The sequence below is a fragment of the Pezoporus flaviventris genome, unplaced genomic scaffold (genome assembly GCF_033815535.1).
Source record: "Pezoporus flaviventris isolate CSIRO_AGI_PZ_B2104156 unplaced genomic scaffold, CSIRO_AGI_Pfla_v1 ptg000066l, whole genome shotgun sequence".
NCBI classification, from domain to species: Eukaryota; Metazoa; Chordata; class Aves; order Psittaciformes; family Psittacidae; genus Pezoporus; species Pezoporus flaviventris.
This window is the reverse complement of record NW_026892614.1, coordinates 25402686-25428890: the sequence shown is the minus strand read 5'-3', so window position 1 is coordinate 25428890 and position 26205 is coordinate 25402686. Positions and strand designations below refer to the sequence as shown.

Below are 26205 nucleotides of genomic sequence, written 5' to 3'. Positions count from 1 at the left end.
TAGGCAAACAAATGAGCAAACCTCTGCTTTCCTTTTTATTTCAAAACGCGCACGCACACGCGCACACACACATGCACACGCTCGGGGCTGTCACTGCGCAGGCATCTGTAATAAACCCAGCAGCCCCAGACTGCAACTTCCAGCTCAGCACTCTGCTCACTTCTTCCCAGTTCTTACAGAAATACCCCAAACGAGAACCACTTGTTCAAACAACAACAGAACACTCGGAAACACCGAAAGTGGTGAAAACGGATAAACAGAATATTCAATTTAGGAGATGTCATTTTATAAAGGCAATTGTTCCTTTTTCCTTAGGAACAAGACACGACAGGATTTTGCTGGGAAGCAAAACGTGTTTTATATTGTGAAAAATCAAGAGCCATTAATTCCTTACAAAGTACCAAGCATTTTTTTTCCCACCCACTTGCAAGATTTTAATCTTAATTCCTACTGAAATTTCCAGGGGTATGGAGCAGGAGAGGGAAGAGAGAGCACACTTCCTCATGAGAAATACTGCATGTTGAATGGAATTTACTTTTACCTGGGTATTTGAAGACCATCTATGAAATGTTTCTCCACACAGTGAAGAGCACACTAAAAACCCCAGTCATGATACCCTTTGTCTTTTTAAATGCACCAGCACCATAGTACTTTCCTCTGATGTGGAATAATCAAATCCATTTGCTCAATTCTAGATGAGGTCTGGAAACAAGTACTGCAGACATCCATGTCTGTTATGATACGGATACCTGTGCACTCCAAATGGGACCGAGATCACATAGAATCATACACTTAAGAATCATAGATGGAAGGGATCTTAAAGATCATTTAGTTCCAACCCCCCTGCCAGGGACACATACTCCTCCTTATATTCTCCATAAAGCCATTTAAGCTACTTGGATCAGTGGAAACTTGGAAGGCGGTTCTTGAGAAGTAAAGAGTCAGTTTGCTCTCAGTGAGTTGCAGGCATGGGAATCTCCCAGATGAAATACGCATGGCGCTGTGTGTATAATTTTATGTGTTTATACATATGCATTGTCCAGTAAAAACAGTCCATTTATATACTAAACATAATGATGATTAAATAATAGCGTATTTCACTAAGAGGTTGGCTTTGTAACCAAAATAGTGCTTAGTATAATTTCCACTGAAAAACAGAGGAGAGAAAATCCCTACTGCCTTTCTTCAGTTTTGCACTAGGAATTTCTCTCAACATACAGCATATTACAAAATAGATACAACAGATTTTGATAAATAAGAAATAAGGACAGAAGTATTAGGGTAAATTGTCTGTCACTGAAGAAATGCCTGGAATTGGCAATTCTCACTTTCAGGTTTGAAAGGTCATTTTTCTTTCTAGCCTCTAGGAATGGATTTATTGAGGGCTGAACAGAGGGAACATAAGGGGAAGAGAGACATGCTACCACGTGTTGTGCTACAGTCATGGCTGAGAAGACCCCCACTGATACTGTGGCTCAATTTTCTCCTGGGATCCTTGATTATTTTCTTTTGATTCCCAATATTTCATCCATCAAATGTCATCAGCTTTCAAAGCAAAGCTTATGAATTTTTATGAATCACTGAGAATGCTTCCCCTCACAGAAGAAGAGCATGTGTGTAAGAAAGAAATCCAAGCCTTTTATAAACAGGCGGCTACAAGTTTCCACTCAGAACTTCCCAACTTGGCACAAACCCAATCATGTCATAGCTGTTACAGCACAAACTGTCAACAAAGTTGTAAAATAACTAAAATCAGGGTTTCCCCCATCAGATTTTAGAAAAGGCACAGGGACAAATAATCAGCAAGTCATAAACATGTACACAAAATAGCTGAAGTTTAGACTTCTGAGGCTTTGCAAGAAACATGCTGTGAAAAAAGGTAGACAAAAAAAAAAACCTATGCCTACATATTGCTTACATATACACAGCCTAAAACCTATGTATTGCATAAGCTGTTCAGAAATCAATCCATATGCGAATTGGGTAATAATAACCACCAACTGCTTATCATCCACAGAGCCAAAACTATTTCTCCACCCCTGTTTCATATACACCTTTAGCTTAGTGTGCAGACTGCAGTACATGGAGCTTGAGAATTGTGTAGCCTGAGGAGTGAAGAAGGAAATGGGGTACATTCTTCCCTCTTGTTCTCTGCTACTGTACCCATCAGCTTTTAGTCTCTAATTCTGCTGTGGGATTTCACTACCAGAGAGGTTTAAAGTGATCAAGTAAGGAGATGTACCAGCCTGCAAGAAAGTCAAAGGCCCCTTACTCCCACCTACCACAAGTCATGTAGTTGGATACACACCCCCTTAGTTTCTATAGTGGTCTTTATTTGCCCACTTTTTGAAATGGTGCAACTTAAAACTGGAAGAACAGTAACCCGTTTTCCCCCAGCTTTATTACTGAGCAGAGTTGGCCTCTGGAAAGGTTGGGTGAGCACAGAGAGGAAGGAAACCTCCCTCCTTTGGTGGCAGCCAGCCACAGGCCTGGCTTCACCAGCCACCAAACTGCAGCCCAAGTCAACTGCATTGCAACCACTTTGGAGTAGGCCACAGATGGACAGCATTTTCCCTTTTGATGTACAATGCTAATCAGTGTTATGCTTTCATTCTCTAGCTGGACCTAGTTTCAAACAAGTGAGCCTGTCCGCATTTACACGTTCTCTGCAAACCTGAATATAGTGCTGATAATGCTTGAAACCACGTAGATGAAATGCACGTTTGTTATTAGTTCTGCCGAAGAAGATAAGATCTAACTATTAAATAGTTTAAAATTCTTTTTAATGGAAAATGAAAGCGTAGTGAAGGCATTAATGTTTGGAGGAAAACCACATTTAAAGAAGTGCTGGGTGAGAAATATCATTCAGGCTTCATCCACTTCTACTGCAGCAAATTTCAGAGGGATAACATGACCACCCAGGAAGATAAGCACCATGATGATTAAACAGAAGGTAAATAATACACTAGACTTCAATTCGAAAAACTCATTAAGAACTATTTTAGCTCATGTTCTTGATTCACTCGGTTGATCCTTAGAAGACTTCAAGTGTGAGAACAGTGAATTCTACAGCAATGTGACAACAGCAAAACTGAAAGCAAATGTTAATTTCCCCCCCCCCCCAGACCACTTGAGAATGGAAGGCAGGACCCAGTACAGCAGCCAAGAAGAGCACACAACCCTACAATACAAGATAATTTTACTCACCTCTGAAGGGATACTGTGGAACAGAAAGAAAGCAAGTGATATGTTAAGAGCTATAGGACATTTCTTGTTACCACTTAACCAAGTATCTGTTTATTCTGTGTATACACATAGGTATCGACACATTTCCCCTCTTTTTACCTTCTACAGTAAAAAGCTGCAATGAAAAAATAAAAATAATGTAAAAAATTCCTGCAACAACAACAAAACCTCACCAAAATGGTGACTTGTCGCTACACAGCCAGCTTCTAGCCCAACCATAATATCTAACATGTCATCTCCCCAGTTGTATACCATCAGCACAAAACTGACAACAAAGGACAGCCAACCTGTTAGAAGCCTATTGTAGGTAAGGCTGCACTCATTAAAAATGGTATGCCCAGGGGCACAGGCAACACTGAGTCTCATGCAAGCAGCCAACAGAATGCAACCCTGTAGGAAATGATCCACTAAGGACAAAAGAGCAGAGAGGTTTGGTTTGCTTGAATCCTGGGCAGATGGTCTGCAGAGGTCGTGCAGGATGCAGATGGACTGCTGCAGAAGATCCTGGGTCAAGAAAAGAAATACGTATAAATGTGTCTCTAATGTTATGAATCAGAAGCTGAAAAGCCAAAACAAATAAAAACCCTAAAGGCCTGAGGAAAAGGAAGCTGGTATCTTGCAGCTGGAGAGCACTGTGCACAAAGTAAGACTCTTGCTGTGCAGAGGGAACAGGAAAAAATTGTTTTGTAGGACCCAGCACCTATTATGCCAACAATATAAGAAGAGAGTGCTAACCACCGGAGGTGGATTAGCAGTGCAGTCTGGTAATCCTCTTAACCATGCTAGTCTGTGTTTATGTGAAGTGAATAAACCCTGCTCACAACCAGAATATGTGAATCATTTCAAGCCAACCCCTTACACCACCATGAAACCTGAATGGAGATAAGGAAAGCAGCTGTCCTGATGTACAGCAAGCAACAGGCTGGCATCTACCTACATGTGCTGATGCTATTTGTTGACTGTTTCCTCAGTGGGTCTGGCAAGCAGTGACTGCTCTTCTTTCAAGGTGGTTATCATTTTCCCACAGTCAAGCCACAGCATGACTGTGCCCTCAAAACCAAGGACGATACTTTGCCTTACCAAGTCATTTCAGTCTTCACCTTTGTTACATGTTCTAAAGGGCATCTAGGGCTTCAGAGAAACAGCAAAGCAAGGTAGTCCTTTGTCTTTCCAAAAGGAGGTAATTCATCATAGAGAAATCACACCTAACTCCTCAGAGACAAATCCTGTGTACCTTGAGAAATTTGGAGAAAACCTATCAGTTTGTATGCCTCAGGTGTAAACCAGTCATTGTCAGCAAGACATCTCATCGTCTTCTTCAGTGCTATTCATAACTTCTTTTCCAAGATACCTACAGTTTCATTAAAACCTTACTATTTTCCAGATCTCTTTCTTCAATCCAATTGAAAACAAAACAAAACAAAAAAATCTAACAATGGGAACACCATTTTCTCCCATCAGGATCCAAAGTTTCACAGACTGACATTAAGTTATGTCTTAAGACACCAGATGGGGAAGAAAAAATATACTTTGCATGGTAGGCAGCAGTTGATGCTAAAGATAGTTAACTTAGGTAAGCAAATACATTATTGAGGCTGTGTCCATCAAGACTCACAGGAAGCTATTAGAAATTCATACTACGGAAGGTTTTGCCCTGCAGAATGCACTGAAAGTATTTTAAATGCAGTTAGGGTCAAAAAAAAGTTGTGTGTGTCGCTGTCATCCCCCCCCCCCCCCCCATCTTACAGGAAGAACATTGTTTGGACAGCGTAGCTTCTAGTCACATATCACGTAATCTGAGCCAACTAACTAGACAGAAGGGTCCACGTTAAGCAAGTGATGCAGGAAAAGCTCCAAGATGAAATCATTCTCGGAAACTCTTATCTTGCTATTCTCTTTCTACCACTATTGCATTCCATGGATCACAGAGCATCTCAATAGTGGATTTAATCAGAAACAAGACATTTCTTCTAGTTTTCTTCTCTCGTACTTGTAACATGCCACATCAAACAAAAATAGGCCAGTTTGATGTTCGCATTAAAATGTGACTGTTGCACATTGCACAGCCTGATAAACAGCTGTCGGTTCTTCATTTACAGGCAAAAAAAGGTAGTTTCTTTGTTCTACAGATGTAAAGTTCCAGTGTGAATGAAGAGATGAGAGAGAACCTGGAGAGGTAATCTGAGAAACAGTACTTGGAAATGAGGGGTAAACCAAGAATTTTATTTTCATGAATCTTCCCATGTTTATAAGAGCTTTTTGTATTTTTCCTAAAAATCCCTAGAAGGCCAGGCAGTCCAACCACGCTTTCATTTTCTACACCCACTCCTTCCTCTCCCTGCCCATCCTTTCACTGACAAAGCTATATAGAAAGAAAGAAAAAAAGATCCCCAACAGTTTTCAGATGTCCTTCTCTCTACAGTCAATTGGGACAGACTACTATGTTAATGTGATGACTTACAGATTCTGTGCCATCCAGCGTCCCGCCCTGCCACACTAGTCCTTCCTAAAACTCCATGAGGAACGCACCTCTTCAGCCAACCTGTGACGTGAAGCTGGACTGAGGAACAGCTCTGCACCCCGAAGAAATGGCTAAACCCAACCAGGCACAGGAGAGGGGCAGGATTTAAAACCCGCCATTTCTTTCAGCTCAGCTGCTGCAGTAGGGGAGCTGGGGGCTCTGTGGCCCCCGAGGGCAGCAGCCTGCCCCAGACTGCCTGCTGCCGCCGTGGAAGCTCTCCCAAGCATACGGCTCGCTGGCAGAAACGAGGTCAGCGCACTGCCCGCAGCTTACAGCAGAGCTGAAAGCCTGAAGCCAGCTTACAGAATAAAGAGAAAAGCTGTACTGAGAGCAGCTGCTACCTCTAGGCTAATCGAGCTAGGTACCCAAGGATGAGACTTCCTCACTTGAGACTGGGAAACATTTCTTCAGTGTTTTCTTAGGGGCACGTCTGTAACTGTGCTTCAAGGTAAAAGCCAGGACAGCATCTAAAGGCTCACAAAAATCCACAGATCTGTGAGGGAAGGTTGCAAGCAACACCCAAATACATCACTGAGGTCACATTAAAAAAGTAAAACAACAGAAAAACCCAAACCAAAATGGTGAGGTTTGTTTTGGGGGTCTGTTTCCTCTCTCTCCCCCCCCCCCCCCCCCCCAAATACAAAGCTATGCTATGTTACAGACAACATTTATATCACAGCCCAGTGAACCCTGTTAACTTATTCCCTAATACTCCACCACCACAGAGGTGGAAATGACATTTTTATTGAAATTACTGACATGATGCTTACCTACTATTTTATCGACAGCATAATCACAGGAGAAGGAATTGAGGCTCAGATATAAAGAAATCTCTAACAATTCTGGTAAAAGTGGCCTTCTCAGCTCGTCTCTACTGTTTTGGTTAACCTAATTTCTCAGTACATGAGAGGGTTAGCATGTTACATTAGGGGCTCCTGGAGACTTAGCTGCATTAACATGCTCTCTTGCTCTGCCGTCTGTGAAGACAGTATCCGTGCAGCAGTCTTTAAATGCGGCCAAAATACCTTTGTCCAAAAAATGGAAAGAGAACAATAATTTCCAGAACAGAACAATAATTTGCAGAAGGAAGCGCTCACCAGCAGAAGCAATTCAATGGACTGCACAATATGAGAATTTAAACCAACTGTGGCAAATGATTCCTTTAATCTTCGAGGCAGAAAAAGTCTTCATCACCATCACCACAAACACTTCTGGGTTGGTTGTTGTTGTTTGTTTTTTTTTTGTCAAAAGAAAGTATTCCCAGTTGGGCTGGTACCGGGAGTGGTGCGAGGAGGGTGGAGAACAAGTGAAATAGTGATGAAAACTTAAAGCTCTGAGACCAGGTCACTGACTACCCTTTAATATAGCAATGAAAAACCAGTGACTTTCATTAAAAGTTGGTAAGGGGTTGCTAGGTCATGAAGCAACAATAAACCTCACCTTTCTTGTGATGGTGAAAGAGCACGATCTTTATGAATTCTGCAGGCAGACACCCAAAACCCATACAGCTAGTTATTTCATTTTCTACCTAAACCCATGCATGGGGAAGACTGCCAAGCACCCATATTGGGTATCAGGGAGAAGCACAAGGAAGACATGAAGAGAGGCTGTGCTCTTGCAGAGTGTGATTTATTGAGGGACAACTTAACAAGACCAACAGTTGTTCTCTCTCCCGCAACAAAAGCACCAAGCAGTTTTGTCAACAGGTAAAGATAAACATGTTTTTCAAATGGTATCGTATTTAATTTGATTTGGTATTTCACTCTTTGTTTTCCATATTTGATTGCAACAACTAAACCACCCTGTAAGGTTTCAGCTGCATGCTCCAAAACCTATTCTGAATCCTACTACAGTAACAAAGAAATGCAGTAAAAGGGAAATACTGGAAAGGATAATGAATACATATAAAATATATGCTGACCTGTATTCAGATAATACATTGTCTCAACAACGAAATCCCAATTCAAAATACTGAAAATAAAACTAAATATATGTACACTGAAAATCTTCAATTATTAAAGAAAATATGGGCAGCCAAAGAAAAATACAGTGGTAAATTTAATGCCAGGAAATATTATCAAACTTATTTTTCCTGCCTCTGAGGAAAATAATGTGTGTTAATTTAAAGGCCATATGAGAATACTGGCCATGAGGTATAATTTACAAGACCACTAAAATTGAGATTATATACTGCTCATACAGAACTAAAAAAACCCCAGAAAACAAAACCACCTACTACTCGGATTTATTAGTACTTTTCAGACTTTACAACTTCATCATTTAATTCATAGTACTATACATTTGCATTTTAAAAATTTTCTTACAATAGGATTTATGCGTTTATATTCTAAAACGTGTGCAGATAACTTTGTCTCTGATTCATTAATCTGATGGTCATTCATTAAGTAAATAACTATTACATGATCAGGTATCCTTTGATAAACCCACTATTCCATTTTAATTACTGCTAAATTTCAAAAGTACAGATAAAATTATTTCTGCAATATTAATTCTGCTCTCACAATAACAGTAAAAAAAAAAAATCAAGTAATAAGGAGAGTGGTAAGGAGAGCAACAATTGTTATAATCACTAACATCCTAAAACAAAATAGTTTTTATCAGCCTGCATTCCAATAGTTTTACTATCAAGTTAATTAATAGACTCCTACACTAATACCTAAATGCCAAGCAATTAATGGCACTGAACTGTAAATGGCTTTGTCTATGCTCTTGCACAGTTATTTTATAAAGCAAATGCAATTCTATCACTTCACTGATTTAATGCAGGCTTTGTGAGGTTAATATTCCCAAGCAATCGCAAAATAAAGAACTGCTTTAATTAACCTTCTATGATTTAAATACTGAGAGAAATCAGAATTTAGAAACTTTAAATACTGCCACCATGATAACAACAACAATAATAATACTTTGCGGAATAAAGCCAAACCACTGATTTGAGAACTTTGAGAAATATTTGAACATGCGTATTTTACTGTATTTAAGCTCATTAAACAGATTTTTCTTGATGTATAACATACTAAATCCATGACAGATCTTATGTATTTTCTGTAGATGAGATGAAAAATCTTTCCTTTCAGGATTATTTACTTAGAAATACTGAAGTTTCTACTTTGAAAACACGATTTGGCATCCTCACCTTTTGCACTAGAATGCTCTGCAGAGATTTTTGTTACCGACATGGGACATTGCCTGCTGAATCCACAAACTAATGGCATCTACGTAACTGACCACTTAAAGTAACAAAATAAGACTTCCCTTCCTTCCCCCAGACTAAATCTCCTCTCTTTCCAATTTAGCTGAAATTTACTGAAGTTTCTTTTTGATACTGTATGCCTACGTAACTTTAGTACACGGAAAAACTTATGACTGCACTGCTCATTTTACAAGCGCAAGAACTGCGATTATGTCTACTCAGTCTACAATGATACAAAAACACTGGAATAAAAATTTAAAACCAGTGGGGTACAGGTAGTCATGAACATTCCTGCCAAACAGGTTTGCAATGTGCTCTGACCCATCTCCTCTATCCGGCGAGGTATCATCAAACCCCCATCAGCAGCAGGTGCCTAAAGAGGTGCACTTGCTGGTTTCCCAGGAGAAGAAAGCTGACCTTCAAAATTCCTCCTTCAAACTGCAAATAGAAAAGCCTATTTTCGTCAGAAAACCATCAATAGATGAACAAAGCAAAAGAACATACAGACTGGGAAAATGTTTAACTACGATGAGGTAACTTTAAACTGAAGGTGCCACACAATTGTTAAGACAACACAGAGGCAAACAAATACTTTCACTGACAGCCCTCTGGAAGATTATAAAACAGAAACATAAACAAGCTTGCTAGGTTTTATACATAAACAGTAGTACCACTTTGTAAGATAAAATACTTCTCTAGTAATACCACTTGACAAATCCAAGTTACTTCAAAGACAGATACGTGGAAGGGGTAATTACACATGCTAACTTTATAAAGGCTTCAGACCTAATAAACTCGAGTAGATTCTTATTTGGCTAAATTGATCACCATGTTTGTAAATGTTTGCTTTAAAATAACAGGGAGAAGAAAGTTCTCAAAATCTGATCACAGCTGTTTTTGGTTTGGTCAAATAGGCCCTCAGCAAAATGAGCCAGCACTGCTGTTAAGTGCTGCTCCGAGCTATGCCCTCAATTTGGTGTTCATGCTCAGGTGTGAGTTTACAGATAATTAGCCTTGCTTTTTTCAGCCTGACTCTATTCCTGCTAGCTACTTGGCTCTGGAAGATCATTCTCCAAGTCTGACAAGCTAGCACCTATTATAATCTTATAAATACAGATATAAATCACAGAGTTAAAAAGAGAAAGGCTTGACACACTTCCTGGAATGATATAAGCAATGCTGAGCAAACAGAGCATTCCCCAAATGGACAATAATCAGCTACTCCCACTACTGGGAGAAGATGTAGCACAACAGGAGTCACGGGTGGTTCCACTGAACTCCTAAACTAAGTAACCTCCGCCACACAGATAAATAGCCATATGCTTAACAGTTACTTAAGCATCAGTTGATTACAGAAGCAACATGATTGTGAAATAAGACTTCATAAAAGCAGAACTCTAACTGGCAAAGACTTCAATCAGTTAAGCGTTCACTGAACCTACATAGGTTCAAACCTCATTTGCCCTTCCTGAAAATATTATGTGCTTAAGAAAGGCTCAAAAAGGATATATTGCTTTATACACAAGATCAGTGTGGTTCCTAAGTACTTCAACAGGGTTTTTTTAAATCACATCATACAGCAAGGTATGGTTACACCTTTCAGAGGTGCTGGCCACCGGTGGCTTATCTAGAAGCCAGGATTTAAGTGTGTGAGCCTGGAAGTCAGTTGCTGAGAGCCTGCTCCCCTTCCCTCCTTTTCCCAAGTCCAGCCAAGCTTTATTACAGATGCAAAAAAATCGAGATTGCATTCTGTCTTTTGATACCTACCTGGTCTCTCTGAAGTAGGTTGGCAACAAAAGGTTCAGTTTACCAAAACGTATGCTTTTTATAAAGGTTATACTGTTGGTTTTCCTTGTCTCTAATTTCAGATCTTGCAGAAAGGAGGCCGGAAAAGCTGTCAGAGTATGTATATCCGTATGAGAATTTTCACCCAGGTGCCTTCTTGTTAGGCATGTGTCTGCTCATTACATACAAGCAGCCCTGATTTCTAAAAGCCAGCCAACAAGCACACCTCAGAAGCTAAAGCTCTTAGTGCAATAAATCTGGGGTTGAATAGTTTAAACAAATCACTTCCCCCTTGTACCTCTTCATGCTGGAAAGAAAATACCTGCTTCTAAGCTAAAAAAAAAAGCCCAGCATTTCAAGACTGTGAATATGCACTGGACACCTCTTGCTGAAATGACAGAAGCCTTGAAGGATTTATGGTACACAACAAGCAGTGGTGTCAACCACTGCTGATGATGGCAGGCAACAATCTCTTCTGAACATTAAATTTGATTATGAGTTCTCATATAATAGCCAACTTCCACAAAAAATGCTTTCCTATATGCCTGGCAGCAAATGTCACATTAACATACAAGCTTGTTCCTTCCCAGATTTCCTGTGGTTCATAACACAACAAATATTAAGTGCAACCACTCATCTCATGTTAGATGATTACACGCACAGAAGTTAAAGGGACAGAAGGACAAGCAATTTTTATCACAACTTTAAGCCAGGGGCAGTTATGTGTTACTTCTTTAAGAAGTTTAAATTGAATTAAATTAAATCTAAACTACAGAATTTGAGACTAAACTACAGAATTAGTCTGCTAATTCTGTACCAGTTTCTAGTAACTTAAGAGTGAAGATTTTATTAAAAAGAGTAATTGCATTCAGGTACAAAACTTGAATTTGGACTCATTGAGAACTGTCTGTATTACTTACTAATGAATTTGGTATTTGCACTTAACAAAGATTCCTAACTTACAACAGTATTTTTGCAGTGTTACACCCCAAAACAGCTTGACAATGTTAATTAACGTGCTGCTTATTACACTGCTAAAAGAACTTCAGCAGCTCACACTGAATTTAAAAACAAGACTTCATCCTCATTGTACCAAAATCACTTTAATAATGTGATGCGTTTTGCCACAATACAATTTGTTCTGTTTTCATGACAGTTGTACAGCTTGGACATGAAAACGGATTAATTAGTTTCACATTTTGTTCACATTTTCAAAGACTGTTTCAAATCGGGTAATGTTTTATCTGTCCTACCTTGCACTGACTCAACACTAAAAACAGATGTCTGTGCAAGAACATTCTCATCATCTCAGGCTTGCAACTCGGACTAGTTTACACCATTGTCACCAGTTCAGGAACAAACCTGAAACATATGGCCTTCACTGATCGCAGTTCAGGGAAACAGAGAGAAGCTGCAGCCCCTTGAAAGAGCTTAAGTTGCCTCCAGCCCTCTGCCCACAGAGACAGACTGATACCAGAGATGCTCCCCACATCAGGCACTCCGCCTTCCTGCTCTGAATGCCTTTCTACCTGGGACTACGAAAACAACTTAAATTCTAACTGGCCTCAATTGCATTCATCTCCCTGGCCCACTCAGGAAAACACCCCACTTTATTTGTCCTATAACAATTTGCATTGAAAACAATCTTGCCAGGATCAGTAGGAATGGTATTATTGCTTGGTAAGCAGGGAAACCAGGTCTGGGCCAGGTTTTAGAACATTTCAGTAAAATCTGACAGTGAGGGAATCTCGTCTGGTTGCTTGTTTATAAAATATTTTCTCTTTTTAAATAAAAGCAGACTAAAGACTGAGCCTGAACTACCTGACTATTCCTTCAAGGCATTTAAAAAAAACAGAAATCATAGTAACCACAAGGGAATGATGTAAGAACACACACACAGCCTCTCCCTGCACACTGTTACTAGGAGGACCAACCAGAAAAGTGAACATGCATACTCCACCGCAAAGACCTGCTACACTTTTTCCTCGTTGTAAAATCTCATGCCTGCATGTGAGAAAAGGGATCAGCAAAATCCCACTCTAGTCTGCGAACTTGCAAGGAACATATAAAACAAAGGATGGCTTCAGGATTGCAGTAGCAGGTGCAGAATAAAACCACTATTTTTGCTTAACTAACAGTGAGGCCATAACTGTTTTGCAGATCATTTCATCTGTCAAAAAGTGATATGGTCCCAACTCAAAATAACACAATAAACCTCAAAGGCACGATCCTCTCTCAATGCATATGAACACATGCTGTATAAAACAAGAAAATACATAAACATGGCTGTTTACAAGCCAGTTGGAAGGCATCATAACCAAAAATATACATCATGCTATCTTAACAAAATAATATTTAATGATGACAGTTTAAGTTCACAATTACCTGACATTCTTGAGCAAAATACAGCTTCTACTTACGGCAAAAGATTTAAAACTGCAAAAACAACTGAAGCATTTATTCATTTATATGCCATTTCAAGATGAAAAACCCTGCCAAGGGCAACACTGTCGTAGTACAGCACATCTTTCTCTTTTTTGACTTTAAAGAGCAGTAAAGGTAAAAAGAAGTTTTTCTAAAAACTAGAGAAAAAATAAAAAGAAAACCAACACCAACGCGGTATCTACATCTACTGGCAATATCTAATGATCAAGGAATCTGCTACTGCAATAAATTTGCTTCAAACGAAGCTCTTCCTTTAATGGTTTTTACACAGCAGGTTCCTGATATGAAGAGGGGATGACTGATGCTGGCTCAAAATATGGCTCTGTAGTAAACTATGCCAGTATTATTATCAAATCATCTCTTACAAAACTCCCTTTTTGCCCACCATGCAATCAATTTAACAAAGATCTAAACAATTCAGAGTTCAAACATTTAAATAAATCCCGTTCTCCTCCTTCCCCTCTACAAAGGATAGAAACAAGTCACCGAACAGGCCCAGAAATTATGTTATTTGTTTACTTTTATTGACAGGGTTGCCTATTGAATTCAAGTGAGTCAAGGAAAAGGAGCAATGGCTTCACACTTCCACAAGAAGAAAAAAAAAAAAATGTCAGAAATGAAGACGAGTACCAATTCCAAGGCACAACACTTAGAGTTACACCTGACTGCAGACGCTCGCCCACATAATGTCTGAAAGATTGAAAATAGAACATTATTGGTACTGAATTCCATATCAGTTTTCTCCTCATAATAGAATGCCCAGCACATCACGCTACAGGATTTTACATAAAACGAAACTGGTGGCAGGAACAACTCCATCAGCCATCCAGAATAAACACTACTTTCAGCTTGATAATCTCCAAAGTAAGTAGACCAACATAAATCCACAGGGGAAATAAAGAAAATACCATAGGCAAAAGAAGACAAATTACTGAGAAGCCCCCTTTCTCCAATCTGGCATCTCTCTCCTCAATCTTGAGGTAAAATCAGTTCAATCACAGACACAAAGGTGGCAGTTATGGAGACAGCTTATTTAGCTTAAAACAGAACATGAAACTTCTTCATCTCACAGCTGCACCCTTCCTACAAAAACAAGTTAAGATTCCAGCCCATCGGGCATAGAATAACCTGTACACTCTTTGGGGCAAAGACCGCCTTTTTGTTACGTACTTGGCAAACAACCAGAATAACAACATTCTGATCCTCAGCTGGGGCTGCCATGATCTACTTCAATATTACTAGTGATCTCCTCTTGCTTCATGATCCAACAATGCTCTCCAGGACACAATAGTCTAAAGTTGCCATAATTCTGGCTAGCCAGTACAAGGCAAAAACATCTTCAGAGGCCAGCTTCTCTTCTTGAGACTGACATCAGTTGCCTTTATACAGTTCTCAAAGTTGTGACCATTCAAAACTAGGACTTTGCTTTTTGCACTCAGCATTGGTATAACAAAATCAATATAAAAAGATAAGAAAATGGTTAACGAAAAATACAGAAAACATGGAGGAAATTTATTTACGAGCTGGAAAGAAAGAACAAAAGTAAAGATTACAGACAGAAAGGATAACAGATTGTATGACTGAGACGACCTCAGTTTTCTAATTGACAAGATTATATAACCAGGATGTACTGGTATTTTTTTAAGAAATGAGAAAGATACACCAACTGGTGCAACAGGTATTATAGGATTTTGGAGTCTATTTTAAAGTTTTATTTAGAATATGTAAAGCCAACATTAAATCACAGCAACACAGAATCACATAGGTTTGAAGAGACCTCCAGAGAAAGGTCATGTAGTCAAACCTCCAGTTCAAAGCAAGTCAAGCGACAACATGGCGTTTGGAGACTTTGTCTAGCTGATTTTTGAGCACCTCCAAGGATAAAGATGTCCAGTCTCCCTGGACTCCTTCCTGTGTTTGAAAACGCTAGTGGTAATTTTGGGTTTGGTGTTGGGGTTTTTTGTTCTTTGGCAGGGTTTGTTTGGTTTTGATTTTTGTTTGTTGGTTTGATTTGTTTTTTTACTGAGTTGCAACTTCCCTTGTCCCAGTCTGTCACTTCTGCCTCTTATCTTTACATTGTACACCTCTGAGATGAGTTTGGCCCAGTTCTCTCCCACATCCTTCCATATGGTAGCTGCAAACAGCAGTAAGATCTCCCTTGAGCTTTCCCTTTATAAGGCTGCCCAACAGGTCAAATTCAGGGAACTCTGCCCTTAAAACTCATAAAACTACACGAATACCTACTCCTATTTCTCTTGATTAAAATTCTAATCAAGTAAACTCTAATTTTTGAATTCTTTTCAAAAGATCATCACTCTCATATAAGCAGAGACACGTATGCTTAAATAAGCACAGTTAATTTTTATATTTGTCTCAGCAGCACAATTTGATGTACACTCACAAATTTTTGTTATCCTAGCATTAATTTTTGTATTGTACACTGGCTACCACTTGATGGCTACTTCACAATGCATCATCAGCAGAGAAAGAACACTGTTGTGGAAGTATCAAAAGTACAGACTTCAACTTCTTGTGTTAGGTATTTGTTTTCTAGATTTCTAGAACTGCTGCTCCCCAAGAATGAGGAAGAACATGGTGAGGTTTTACAGAGAAATGTTAGAAAGGAGGTGTTCACTTGATGACTGTTCTGGAGACACAGGAAGAGGAACCATGGAACCAATCTTGAGATGTAGAAAAGGACCAAGTCCCAGAGTGTTAAGGACTTACATGAAATAATCCCATCTACATGCAAACACTCCAGGAAAAGCCTGTATAATTCAGAACAGGGGATCATAGTTCAAAACTTAAGAGGCTGACCACTACTAAAGAACAGGATAACCAAACAGCCGTTCACAAACCACAAAGAATTTCAGGTTCAATTCTCACACCAAGGATTACCAACTGCAAGGCTGTGTTGGTGAGAACCTGATGTATCATCTGAATTCGCAGACTCAGGCAAAAATGCCTACTGACTATGAGAAGCCTTTATCACCCTTGGAGCCTGGATTTAGACACACCTCCACTGTACCCTCAAATCCTCAAAGAAGAAATTCAGCTACACTGAGGCTAGTGTCTTCTACTCATCAATCTGTCCCTGCCTTTCTCTTCATCCCAGTTCTCTAAAGTCTGTAATATACGGAAAGCTTTACTCTCATTTTGCCTTTATCCTCTCCTATGATACCCCTCACTTCATTGCACAAACCTTCATTTTACTGGTTATGATATCAAACGATGTAATTGGAACACGTATCAACATAAATCAGTAACTTGTTATTTCCTAAGTCCTGCACAGTTGGTATGCTTTGTGTATTTTTTTTAAACTAAAATATTCAATCCATTCAACTGATGGTATTTAGAATATTATGAAGTGTCCAAGGCAGCAAAAAAAAACATTTCAGTTTCACAGACTGTGATATGTAGACATTGGAGCAGCTGTGTTTCTCTCTCATAGGCTGTATTACTAGGACTTTATCTGCTAAGGCTTTACCAAGATGGTTATGAATAGTATTTTCAAGTCAGAGAAATCAAGCATTTAATACCAAAGTAAAAAGGGAGAAAATTAAATTTAAAGACACAACTGCAATCTTTAAAGTGGCAGCTACATATAATCCAAAAGACGGAAAGTGGTGACATTTACAAGAACATCACAGATACAATTAAGAATTCTATTTCATAACCTATCCAGCATTTTAATGAAAAAAGTTTATTCTCAATGGAATTTTAAAATGTAGATGAAGAAAAATTAACACGTAATTACACAGTGAAATTATGATAGCTTTATTTTAAAATCAAAGGAGTGGAGCCTTCTGCACCATTGCTACTTACGGCATCTTTTGTTAGTTTATTTTAGACACTATTTTTATGTGAAGCTAAGATTTTTACATTGCACCAGCATTATCCCAAAATGTTAATCAACCATGGCTGACAGAATTCCCCAGTGATTTGTAGCAAGTGCTGTTGCTTCCACTAATACCCAGTCTTCAGCAACTCACTTTTGTTAGATTTCCCAGGATGGCAAGTATGCTTTAGTTTCATTCTTCCATTTCCAGATCACCTCTCTGTGATTAACAGAGCTGAGACTGCAGATAGAACTGAGCCTACACATTCAGCTGCATTCAGCTATGCACATCCATTTTGTTCAGGTGTTTCTCAAGCTCTGGGAAGCAGACCCATACACTATCACTCTGATCTTTGTTAAAAACAGAATCGCCTTATTTTAATGGCCAACATATAAAGCACACTTCGAGATCAGCAATGGATATTGAATTATGCAGTTTCAATAACTGGATGTGTAATAACTGACAACATTCAAATTAATAGCTGTAATCTCAATTAAAAATATCTGTTAAGAAGCTCCCTTGGCAAAGCAGTTCCAAAATGCCTTGAACTCATCTATCCTCAAATGAAGGAGCACAAAAACCAAAACTGTAGTAACCATGTTAGATGCAGAAGCTCTCAACAATGTCTTGTGAGAGAAAAAAACAGAACAAAATAAAGGCAAGGAAAATCGCCACTAACATCAGATCAAGAAAATGTTACTTCTTTTTAAAAGCAGAATTAATAGTTGCTGGGGTATGTACACTGGCTTTATTAAAAAAAAAAAATAAAATAAAATAAAGCCTTAAAGCATGTGCAGATGTATTTGTGTGTATATCCCCAAAGACTTTTCAGAAGGATGTTGTCTGATTCCATGTTTATTTAGTTTTGTTTTTAACACTCTTCTCTCAAAAAGGAATCAAGTGGGTTTTGTTCAATTCACACAGATCATTTCTACACTTCTAGCTCCAGGGTAACTGTCAGTAGTGAAGGACAGTGCTTACCTGCTGAGCCTGGTACCTCTGCTGGGCCTGCGACAGATACTGTGCCTGGGGTGGCAGATGCTGAGGCTGCGGCTGCTGGTTGTAGTAGGGCTGCTGGCCCTGCTGGCAGTAGCCACTTACACCTTGCTGACCATACTGAGGCGGTATCTGTTGGAAGAGCCAAGCAAAGCAAATGCATGAGTTGAGGCAGGACATGAAATCAAGCTATGTCACATCTGTACAGCAACCTGATCAGAAATTATATCCTCAGCTATACAACTGACCCAACAGTACTACTCTTTCACTCAGCAGTTAATGCAAGCCCTTAGATCCAGATTGCCTGAGCAGAAAATAAGCCCAAGTGCTCTGTATAGTTACTTTTTTCAAGAAGAGCTACTAAGGAAAATGCTATGCTTCTGAACATCACAGTTCCATAATGCCCAGCAGCAGTTATTTTAAATGCTTGCTCTTCATGTGCACACTACTAAGGCAAATCAACAGAAGAATCATTCTGATGCGCTGACCGAAAAGTCTTTTTATATATACTTATATTTATTTATATGAATATATAAGTAAGGAAGTACTAATTTTTGTGAAGTGCTCTGCCCACAACCCTTAGCATTTGTGTGTTTAAGCCTTACACAAAAAAAATGGGGTTTGGCAAGTTTTTTGTTTTGTCCAGTTCAACCTAAGTCTCCTCTCCCCCTACTAAGATACATTCTTGTTTTAAAAAATAAAAGCAAAACACAAGTGCAACACAAAATAACCTCTTACAGGTGCTATTAATAGACAAATCAGCATATGTGTGAGAACCCACATATACACTGAGAATTTAAGCTATAACCAAAAGCAAGTCAATTAAAACATCAGAGGAATTTTCTGCATCAGTTCACTCTATAAGCATTGTATCAATAGACACTGACATTTTCTTGAGCTATTTGAAACAGCACACTTTCAACAAGTGCCTGATACTGTGTCTATATTTCCCCAATTTTAGGTACCTGTGCTCTTCCCTAGACACAGGTATTTAGTACCATTTCAGATGAATGACAGATGCAACACAGAATTTCTCCCCTCTAGAATGGGTCTTATGTTGGTCCTGCACACCGCTGCAAATGTCTCAGATACCTGAGCACATCTGATATGCTTTGATCTCTGAACTGTTTCCTCTGAGTTTCTGATACACTGATAAATCTGTTTACTCAACATGTAAACACATACCTGTTCTACCTAAAGTTAACTTACTACATTCATTCAACAATACAACAGTATTTCCTAGGTAATAAACACAACACCTCCTGTCTAGGCTGGTTTTACTACCACAGCTTGATCTGCTCCTATTACTTCTGCCAGAAGTTGATAGCCCTACTTCTTGCTAACTTCGAAGGTCAGCAGTTTAACTCCACTTCTGCATTTGTTCTCTTCACCTGCACTTTCATTTTCTTCACTATCATTTCACAGGCAGTTAGATGTTTCTGTGACCAAAGCAACCCCTTCTGACAAATACCCTCTCCCTGCTGATGCATAAATGAGGTTGTTACAACACAAACTAAAACGGGTGTGCTGGAATATCACCAGGCAAACAGACAATACATTGCCTTCTACACAAAGGGACTGGAGTAGAGGGGTTGGGGGGGTAGGAGAAAAAACAGATCACTGGAACATCAAGCCTCAAACAGAAGCACTAGCAGTAGTCGTAACAGAAATCTGGTAGAAGGGAAACAACTTGCAAGTCACCATTTTGCCTGATCTGAGGCTACACAGGGAAGACAGCTACTGATTAAGTAACACTATATGCACTACATAGAGTTTAGAAACAACTCAAACCAGAACTCCACTAAAGCAAGCGGCAGAGGCCTGGAGCTTGGCTGGATCAGGAAGAGCGAGTGCAGAGACCACCAGGCATGGCCAGACTATGGCAACGCTGACAGCAGTACACTGACCAAGATCAGTAAAGGCATGGTGCAAGACTGTAATAGAGGGAGATTTCAGCACTTCCTATATAGACTGAGTAAGTGGACTACAAAGCAGAGACCAAAGTATCAAATAACTGCCAAAGGTTGTTCCACGGAGCTGCTGGTTAAGGAACTTGCATGAGGATCCACTGCCTTTGGCTCAGTCCTGAGCAGTAGGAATCATCTACTTCTACATCCTACAGGTGCAGAACCACTATGCATCAGTGACCATAACACAGTTAAACTGAGCAGCCCTACAGGAACCGTGAAAATCAAGGAATCTACTACTGTTGTGCTTAACTTCAAAAAGTGTAACTACATAAAAAGCAGAAAGCTTGTTAAAAGGAAGCTCTAAAAGACAGCTGCAAGAAATAAAATCTCACTGTCAGCATCAAAGCTGCTTAACAACAACCACATGGAAAGCACAGAACCAATATTCGCCGCCTATTCAGAAAGACCTGAGAAGAGCAAAAGGACATCAGCATGGCTCATTGCAGGTTTCTAGAAGCAAAAAGGCACCCTTCAATAAGCCAACACCACGTGCAAATGAGAACAGAAAAGATTATAAACTCTGGCACTTCAAATGTAATAAGGCAGCCCAGAACGAACTGGAAGAACAGCTAGGAAAGGGAACCAAATGAGTAATGAATTATTTCTTCAAACACAACAGGAGAGGGAGGTCTGCCAGAGAGTCTGAAGTTCCAAAGTAACGATCGAGGTATAAAAGGAGATTCAGAGAAAACAGTGTCATCACAGAGAAGCTGGAAAATTTTTTGCACTAGTGTGCACTATGGAAAAATCTTGGGAGGTTCCTATGCTGGAGTCCTCCCTTGTGAGGGACTTGATGAATGCATTTGAATCTAATGGGACTATGCATGGAACAAACTGACCATTTAGTATCACTCCAGAGGTCTAAACAAATTCACGAATTAAACAGCTGAATTACTAATGATGGCATACAGTCTCTAACCTGGAGCTGACTTGGTAGGTGAGAATTGGAGTATGGCTTTTAAGAAAAGAAAAAGGCAGACATTTGAGTAATTTAAGACAATGAAGGACTGATGACTGTTCAGGATAAATCAGGACAGGCAAGAACAAAGATCAGAATTAGGAAACATCAACACAGCTTTTTCAAAGAAAAGTCCCTCAATACAATTTTCTTGGACTTAGTAGGAAATGTCTCGGAGAAGTGCAATAATTATCAAGGTATGAACAGTTTCCATATGAAGAAACTATAACCCTTTGAGTATGGAAAAGACACCAGGAAGTAGAATGCGATAAAAAGCTACAAAAACATCTACAAAAGCATTAAATGATAGATATTGGTAGAAGCAAACTTCAAAACAAGAGAGGTAAGTTTCCAGTCACAGAGGTAGCAAATATTTGAAACTCCTTGCTAAATGATGTTTTGAAAACAAAGTTTATGTGGGCTCAAAGAAAGACTGGACAAGTTCACAAGAGATACATCCTCTGAGGGTTACCAAATATATAGAGCCACATCTGGCTCAGGAAGTCCCTGAACTGAAAATCGCTGGAGGCTTGGAGAGTACTGGGGGGAAGTATCACATGCCTGCATTGTTCTCACTCTTCTCTAGGCATCCAGTTAAAGCCCCACTGGAGGCAGGATATGGAGGCTACATGATCCTTGATTTGACCTGATGTAAGTCATGCCTATGGTCTAACTGCCTCTTTGCAATATGTATTTGTGTCCTGTGAGATACTTAGGAACCAAGGTAAGCAACCTGAAGAGGCAATAACACCTTGACTGCCAGAAACTGGAAGACTGCTCCATTTTCTAAAGTGTTTTCCCTAGCAATCCGCTTCCAGACACTGCTGTAAAAAAAGAGTACTGAGCTCTTCTCTTGAACTTCTGTTGGTTATCTTGGAATTTTCCTCCATATTCTCCCAATTAAAAAAGTAAAAAAAAAAAGGCATCAAAAAACCACCCCTAAACACAACAATAACTATACTACATGTAGCTTCAGATGCTGTACTCTTCAGTGCAGAGACCCATCACCGCTGCCTTAGCAGAACAGTCAGTATAATTTCTGTGGGTATTTAAATAAATAACAAACAACAACATGCAAATTAATCCTGCTTTAGTGATGGAGATCACAAGATACCGCTTATGGACAAATGTTTATTAAATGGCATGTAAAAAAAAAACTTCATTAAAACCTCCCCAGAACAAAACAAATCTGAAGCCAATTACTTAGAACACTTGGAGTAAATGACCCAAGCATCTTCTTTCTTCTTAAGGTAAACCCTCCCTCCCTTTCTCCCTTATATCCACATTCTTTGTGGCTGGCCACACAACACTGGAGATGAAATTTGGGCAACTTCAGCATGCCTGTGGTAAGGCACACATTCTTGGGACGGTTCAAGAGAGAAATGGACCAGAGTTTGAATATATTTCTAGGCAAGCACAGAAATGGTAATAATTACTTTGCCTCCCATCTGACTTGCACAGTACAAATAGCATTATTTTGGGAGAAGTATGACTGGCCATCAGTGATTAAACCACTCTGAAAGCTAATAAAGAAAGGATGAGAATAAAAGAGGAACAAAATTGGCAGCCAGAATGAACAGGTAGGAGAAATCCAATTAAACCTATAACTTAGCCCATTATCTTTAATTCTTGCTTAAACAAGGGGTCTTGTGGCAGATGTTCTTTGTCCAGGTAATACCTTCACAGTAATGGAAATTTTAAGCAATTTTTGCATGCATAATCCATAACTGATGTCAAAGGAGAAGGATCATTAGGCAGCATTACAGTCATTATAATAATTTTTAAAATTAAAATATAACAGAATTAGTGTGTCAGCACAGGTACACTAACAATACCAGCAATATGCAGTTACCGCACTTCTAAACCATCCTAATGGCTACGTCTGGTCAATAATGGAAGAATCTTTACATGTCCCCCATCACAAAAAGCTCTGCCAAATCAGTCTGGGACCCACCTGAACACGTCAGTCACCATGACATGCTCACCACATGGAAAGAGTCCTGGCAACATCAGCCGTTGCCTCTCCCTTCAATCTATTTCATACCCAAAAGGTAAGGCAGACCCTGTTGGTAGCAGGCAACAGTACAGTTCAGAAATCCTGGACCACAGTGTCATGACATAAAAAACTAGGAGAAGAAGGGTGTGTCTGGCCTGATTAAGCCCTGTTTAGAGAGGAAAAGCTGAACTCAAGAGGCAGGGGTGGTAGAAAAAAAGCTGACACTACCTGATTCAGTGTTCTACTTTGCTGAGAAACAGTGAAACAGACCTGAGCATTGTGAAACCAGTACCAGCTTCAGAAATGTAATAATCAATGACAACCCACTTTCAGAGCAATTATAACACTGTAACTGCACAGAAATTACAATACAAAATGTATAGTGAGTGGGATTCCCAGGGAAAAACTGGGAATCCCACAGATTCAGGACAGACAAACAAAAACCAAAACAGAATCCCACAGATTTTTCCCAGGAAAAACTGTGGGATTTTTTTCCCAGGGAAAAACTGGGAATCCCACAGATTCAGGACAGACAAACAAAAAACCATCCCAGACCCAAAGACCCACTACACCCTGTACTTCATACCAGGAGTACAATAGCACCTTCTTCCAGCCAGCAAAACATTATAGCCAAATTTAATTCTAATTCTTTTAATTTTACAATGGTCACTTCAGTAATAGCTATAAAGAAAGCTGTCACACCGTTCCTTATCAAACCTTCAAATAAAAATTCTGTGATTTGCTGAAACATCTACTGCTTCAGTCTTAAGATTTCCAATCCCAGACCTCTACCAGAACATAAATACTTTCCTTCAAACATTCAAACCATGCATTTCTCTATACTTTTGGATAGAAAATTATAAATATAAAAAAACATTAAAAAATACAAGCCCTCTGGCTTTCACATACTTAAAAAAATTAGTTCATACTTAGAACTTTCTAGTTCACATAAGCCCAAGTCTTCACCTGTACATTTATCTGGTTTACAGAAATAAATATAACATGGGAAACACCCTGGCACACATCCAGCAGATAACTGTTTAATAGCTGGTGCACAACCGTCTCCCAGCTCAGATCACCATGTCCAACCCCAGAGTGCTTGTGCACACACCATCTCAACAAAGTCTGCAAGTCCTTCTCACTGAATGACCAAAGGAAAAAACCAATCAAAAAGGAAACCAAGTAAAAAGCTGGGTGTTAATGTCAAGGCTATTAATCACAGGCAAATCAGAAATCCTGATGCTAAGGCATTTTATTCATACATTATATAAATTCTGTTACTTCTTATCACTTAGCTGTGACCTTTTGACAATACACTGGTCACAAGGTTCACCTATGTTGCCGTCTTTCCTAGACTGCTTGCCTTTACATTGAAGTATGAACTTTAAAATCTTATTAAGAGCCTTTAAAATATTAACACTGGGCCTGATTCTGGTTCACCCCGTGACCCAGAGCAAGGAAGCAAAAGGATAAAAAGCATGTTTCTGTGTCACAGCACAATAATCCCCATTACAGAACTCGCAAGATAGCGGATTTTGCAGAGTCACTAAATGCATGTCTATGTTGAAGACTGCAGTGCAGCACACAGAACTGCAAACTATCTCAGGTATTGGAAGGAGACCACACCAAAAGCCATGCTAGGCTAATCTGCTGTGCTCTGAAGAAGGGTGAATTAGGTCAGAGGGAGATCCACACTCTTGTAGGCAGGCTGCTTCTTGTACACAAGCCAGTTCACCTAAAAAAGGTAGCTCAAGCATCTTTACAACATGCTGCAGTCTGCAATGCAGTCATGCCCTGTGCTACAAGTACAGGACAGAAAGGACAGGACTTCAAACACATGCCTGTAGCCCCCTTTTCCTCAGAAAGCACACAGCAGCATGATTACACTAGTTGTCAGTGCAATGTATATGGCATCAAATATGTACCTGTCACAACGTGCTCTCTATATACTGCCTTTTACTGTAGCTTAAATCAAAGCAACTCGAGCTAACCCATTATTAGTACAGGCAACTCTCTTCTCCTTTTTAAAAAGAGAAACTACAAAATAAAAAAACAAAAAAAAACCCCACCCAAAACCTGTAAAAACCTACTAACATTACACAATTAAAAAACTCTCCAGTCAGAAAATACAGATGTTAAGGTTCCAAAAGCAGCATTAACTGAGCCATGCTGCACATATATAGCACCTTCTCTTTCTGATTTATGTTGTCAAAGGCATTTCATAAAATATAGAGGATGTGAAATGTGGCTCAGTTAATGTGGCTGCTAGAATCTTATCATTTATGTTTTCTGACTTCTTAGCTGTGCAACCTTCACATCTTATTAACATAGTTTTTTGCATAGACTGTAGTATGGAACAGTACTTATGTTTTATGTATTGACATATTTTTGATGTTCTGAGATTTTTAATAAGTTTGCTGTTCTTCATGATAAGAGCCAAATAAATAAAGACTACTACCACAAAATAGTCAATCATTTATAAGGAAAAGCAATATCTCTCCTTCCAGAAAAGAACACTTCGATTCCCTTGTCAGAAATTGATGAAAACTACCTCTGCTGTAAACGCTAAATCTATGCCAATATCACAACCATGTCCCACTCCCACCTTCCCCTAAAAACAGCAAACAAACAGAAAGAAAAAACTTGCATGTTTTAGATGAGCTAAAATTAGTTTCAAGGGAGAGGTAAACAGCTGAGGCTAGAAACAATAGGAAGAAATTTCTTCCACACAAGAGCCTGAGAGTGTTGATATGCGCAGTACATTACAGTTTGAACTAATGCAACATTTGGTCCTTTCTGCAAATTAAGGGATGAAAATATGATAATCTCTAGGAAGAGATTTCCACGTTGTTATATCCATCCCCTCAGACCAGCACCACAGAAAAGATTGGAAATTTGAAACAGAATTTTTTTCAGGGGAGCTATTTTATACATTGTATTAAAAAGAGTGAGAAATCATAATGCCTATATATATATATACACACACACTTAAATGATGAGTCAGATAACATCTATTCTTATACTCAGCCTTCCCTTTTTTTTTCTTTAAAGTGATCAAAACAATTAACAAGGATCATATAATAGGCTTAAAGTAATAAACCTCCATTTTACCAACCAACATAAGAAAAAGCACATCAGAACTGCCACAACCAACAGGAGGATCCCCTTGATCCCTATGGTATCTCCAATGGTTGGCGCCTGTAGGAAGCCTCATCTCTCACTGCACTGACAGCAT

At 39.2% G+C, this 26205-nt stretch overlaps 1 protein-coding gene across 10 annotated transcripts in view; it reads right to left on the bottom strand.

Moving 5' to 3' along the window:
* ARID1B (AT-rich interaction domain 1B) overlaps positions 1 to 26205 on the bottom strand; it is a 329589-nt gene that overhangs the window by 230512 nt on the left and 72872 nt on the right. For all 10 annotated transcript variants that reach the window (XM_061471608.1, XM_061471615.1, XM_061471609.1 and 7 more), the window contains exon 3: positions 18032 to 18178. In XM_061471608.1, the coding sequence (XP_061327592.1) occupies positions 18032 to 18178 (147 nt within the window). The remainder of the gene's footprint in view (positions 1 to 18031; positions 18179 to 26205) is intronic.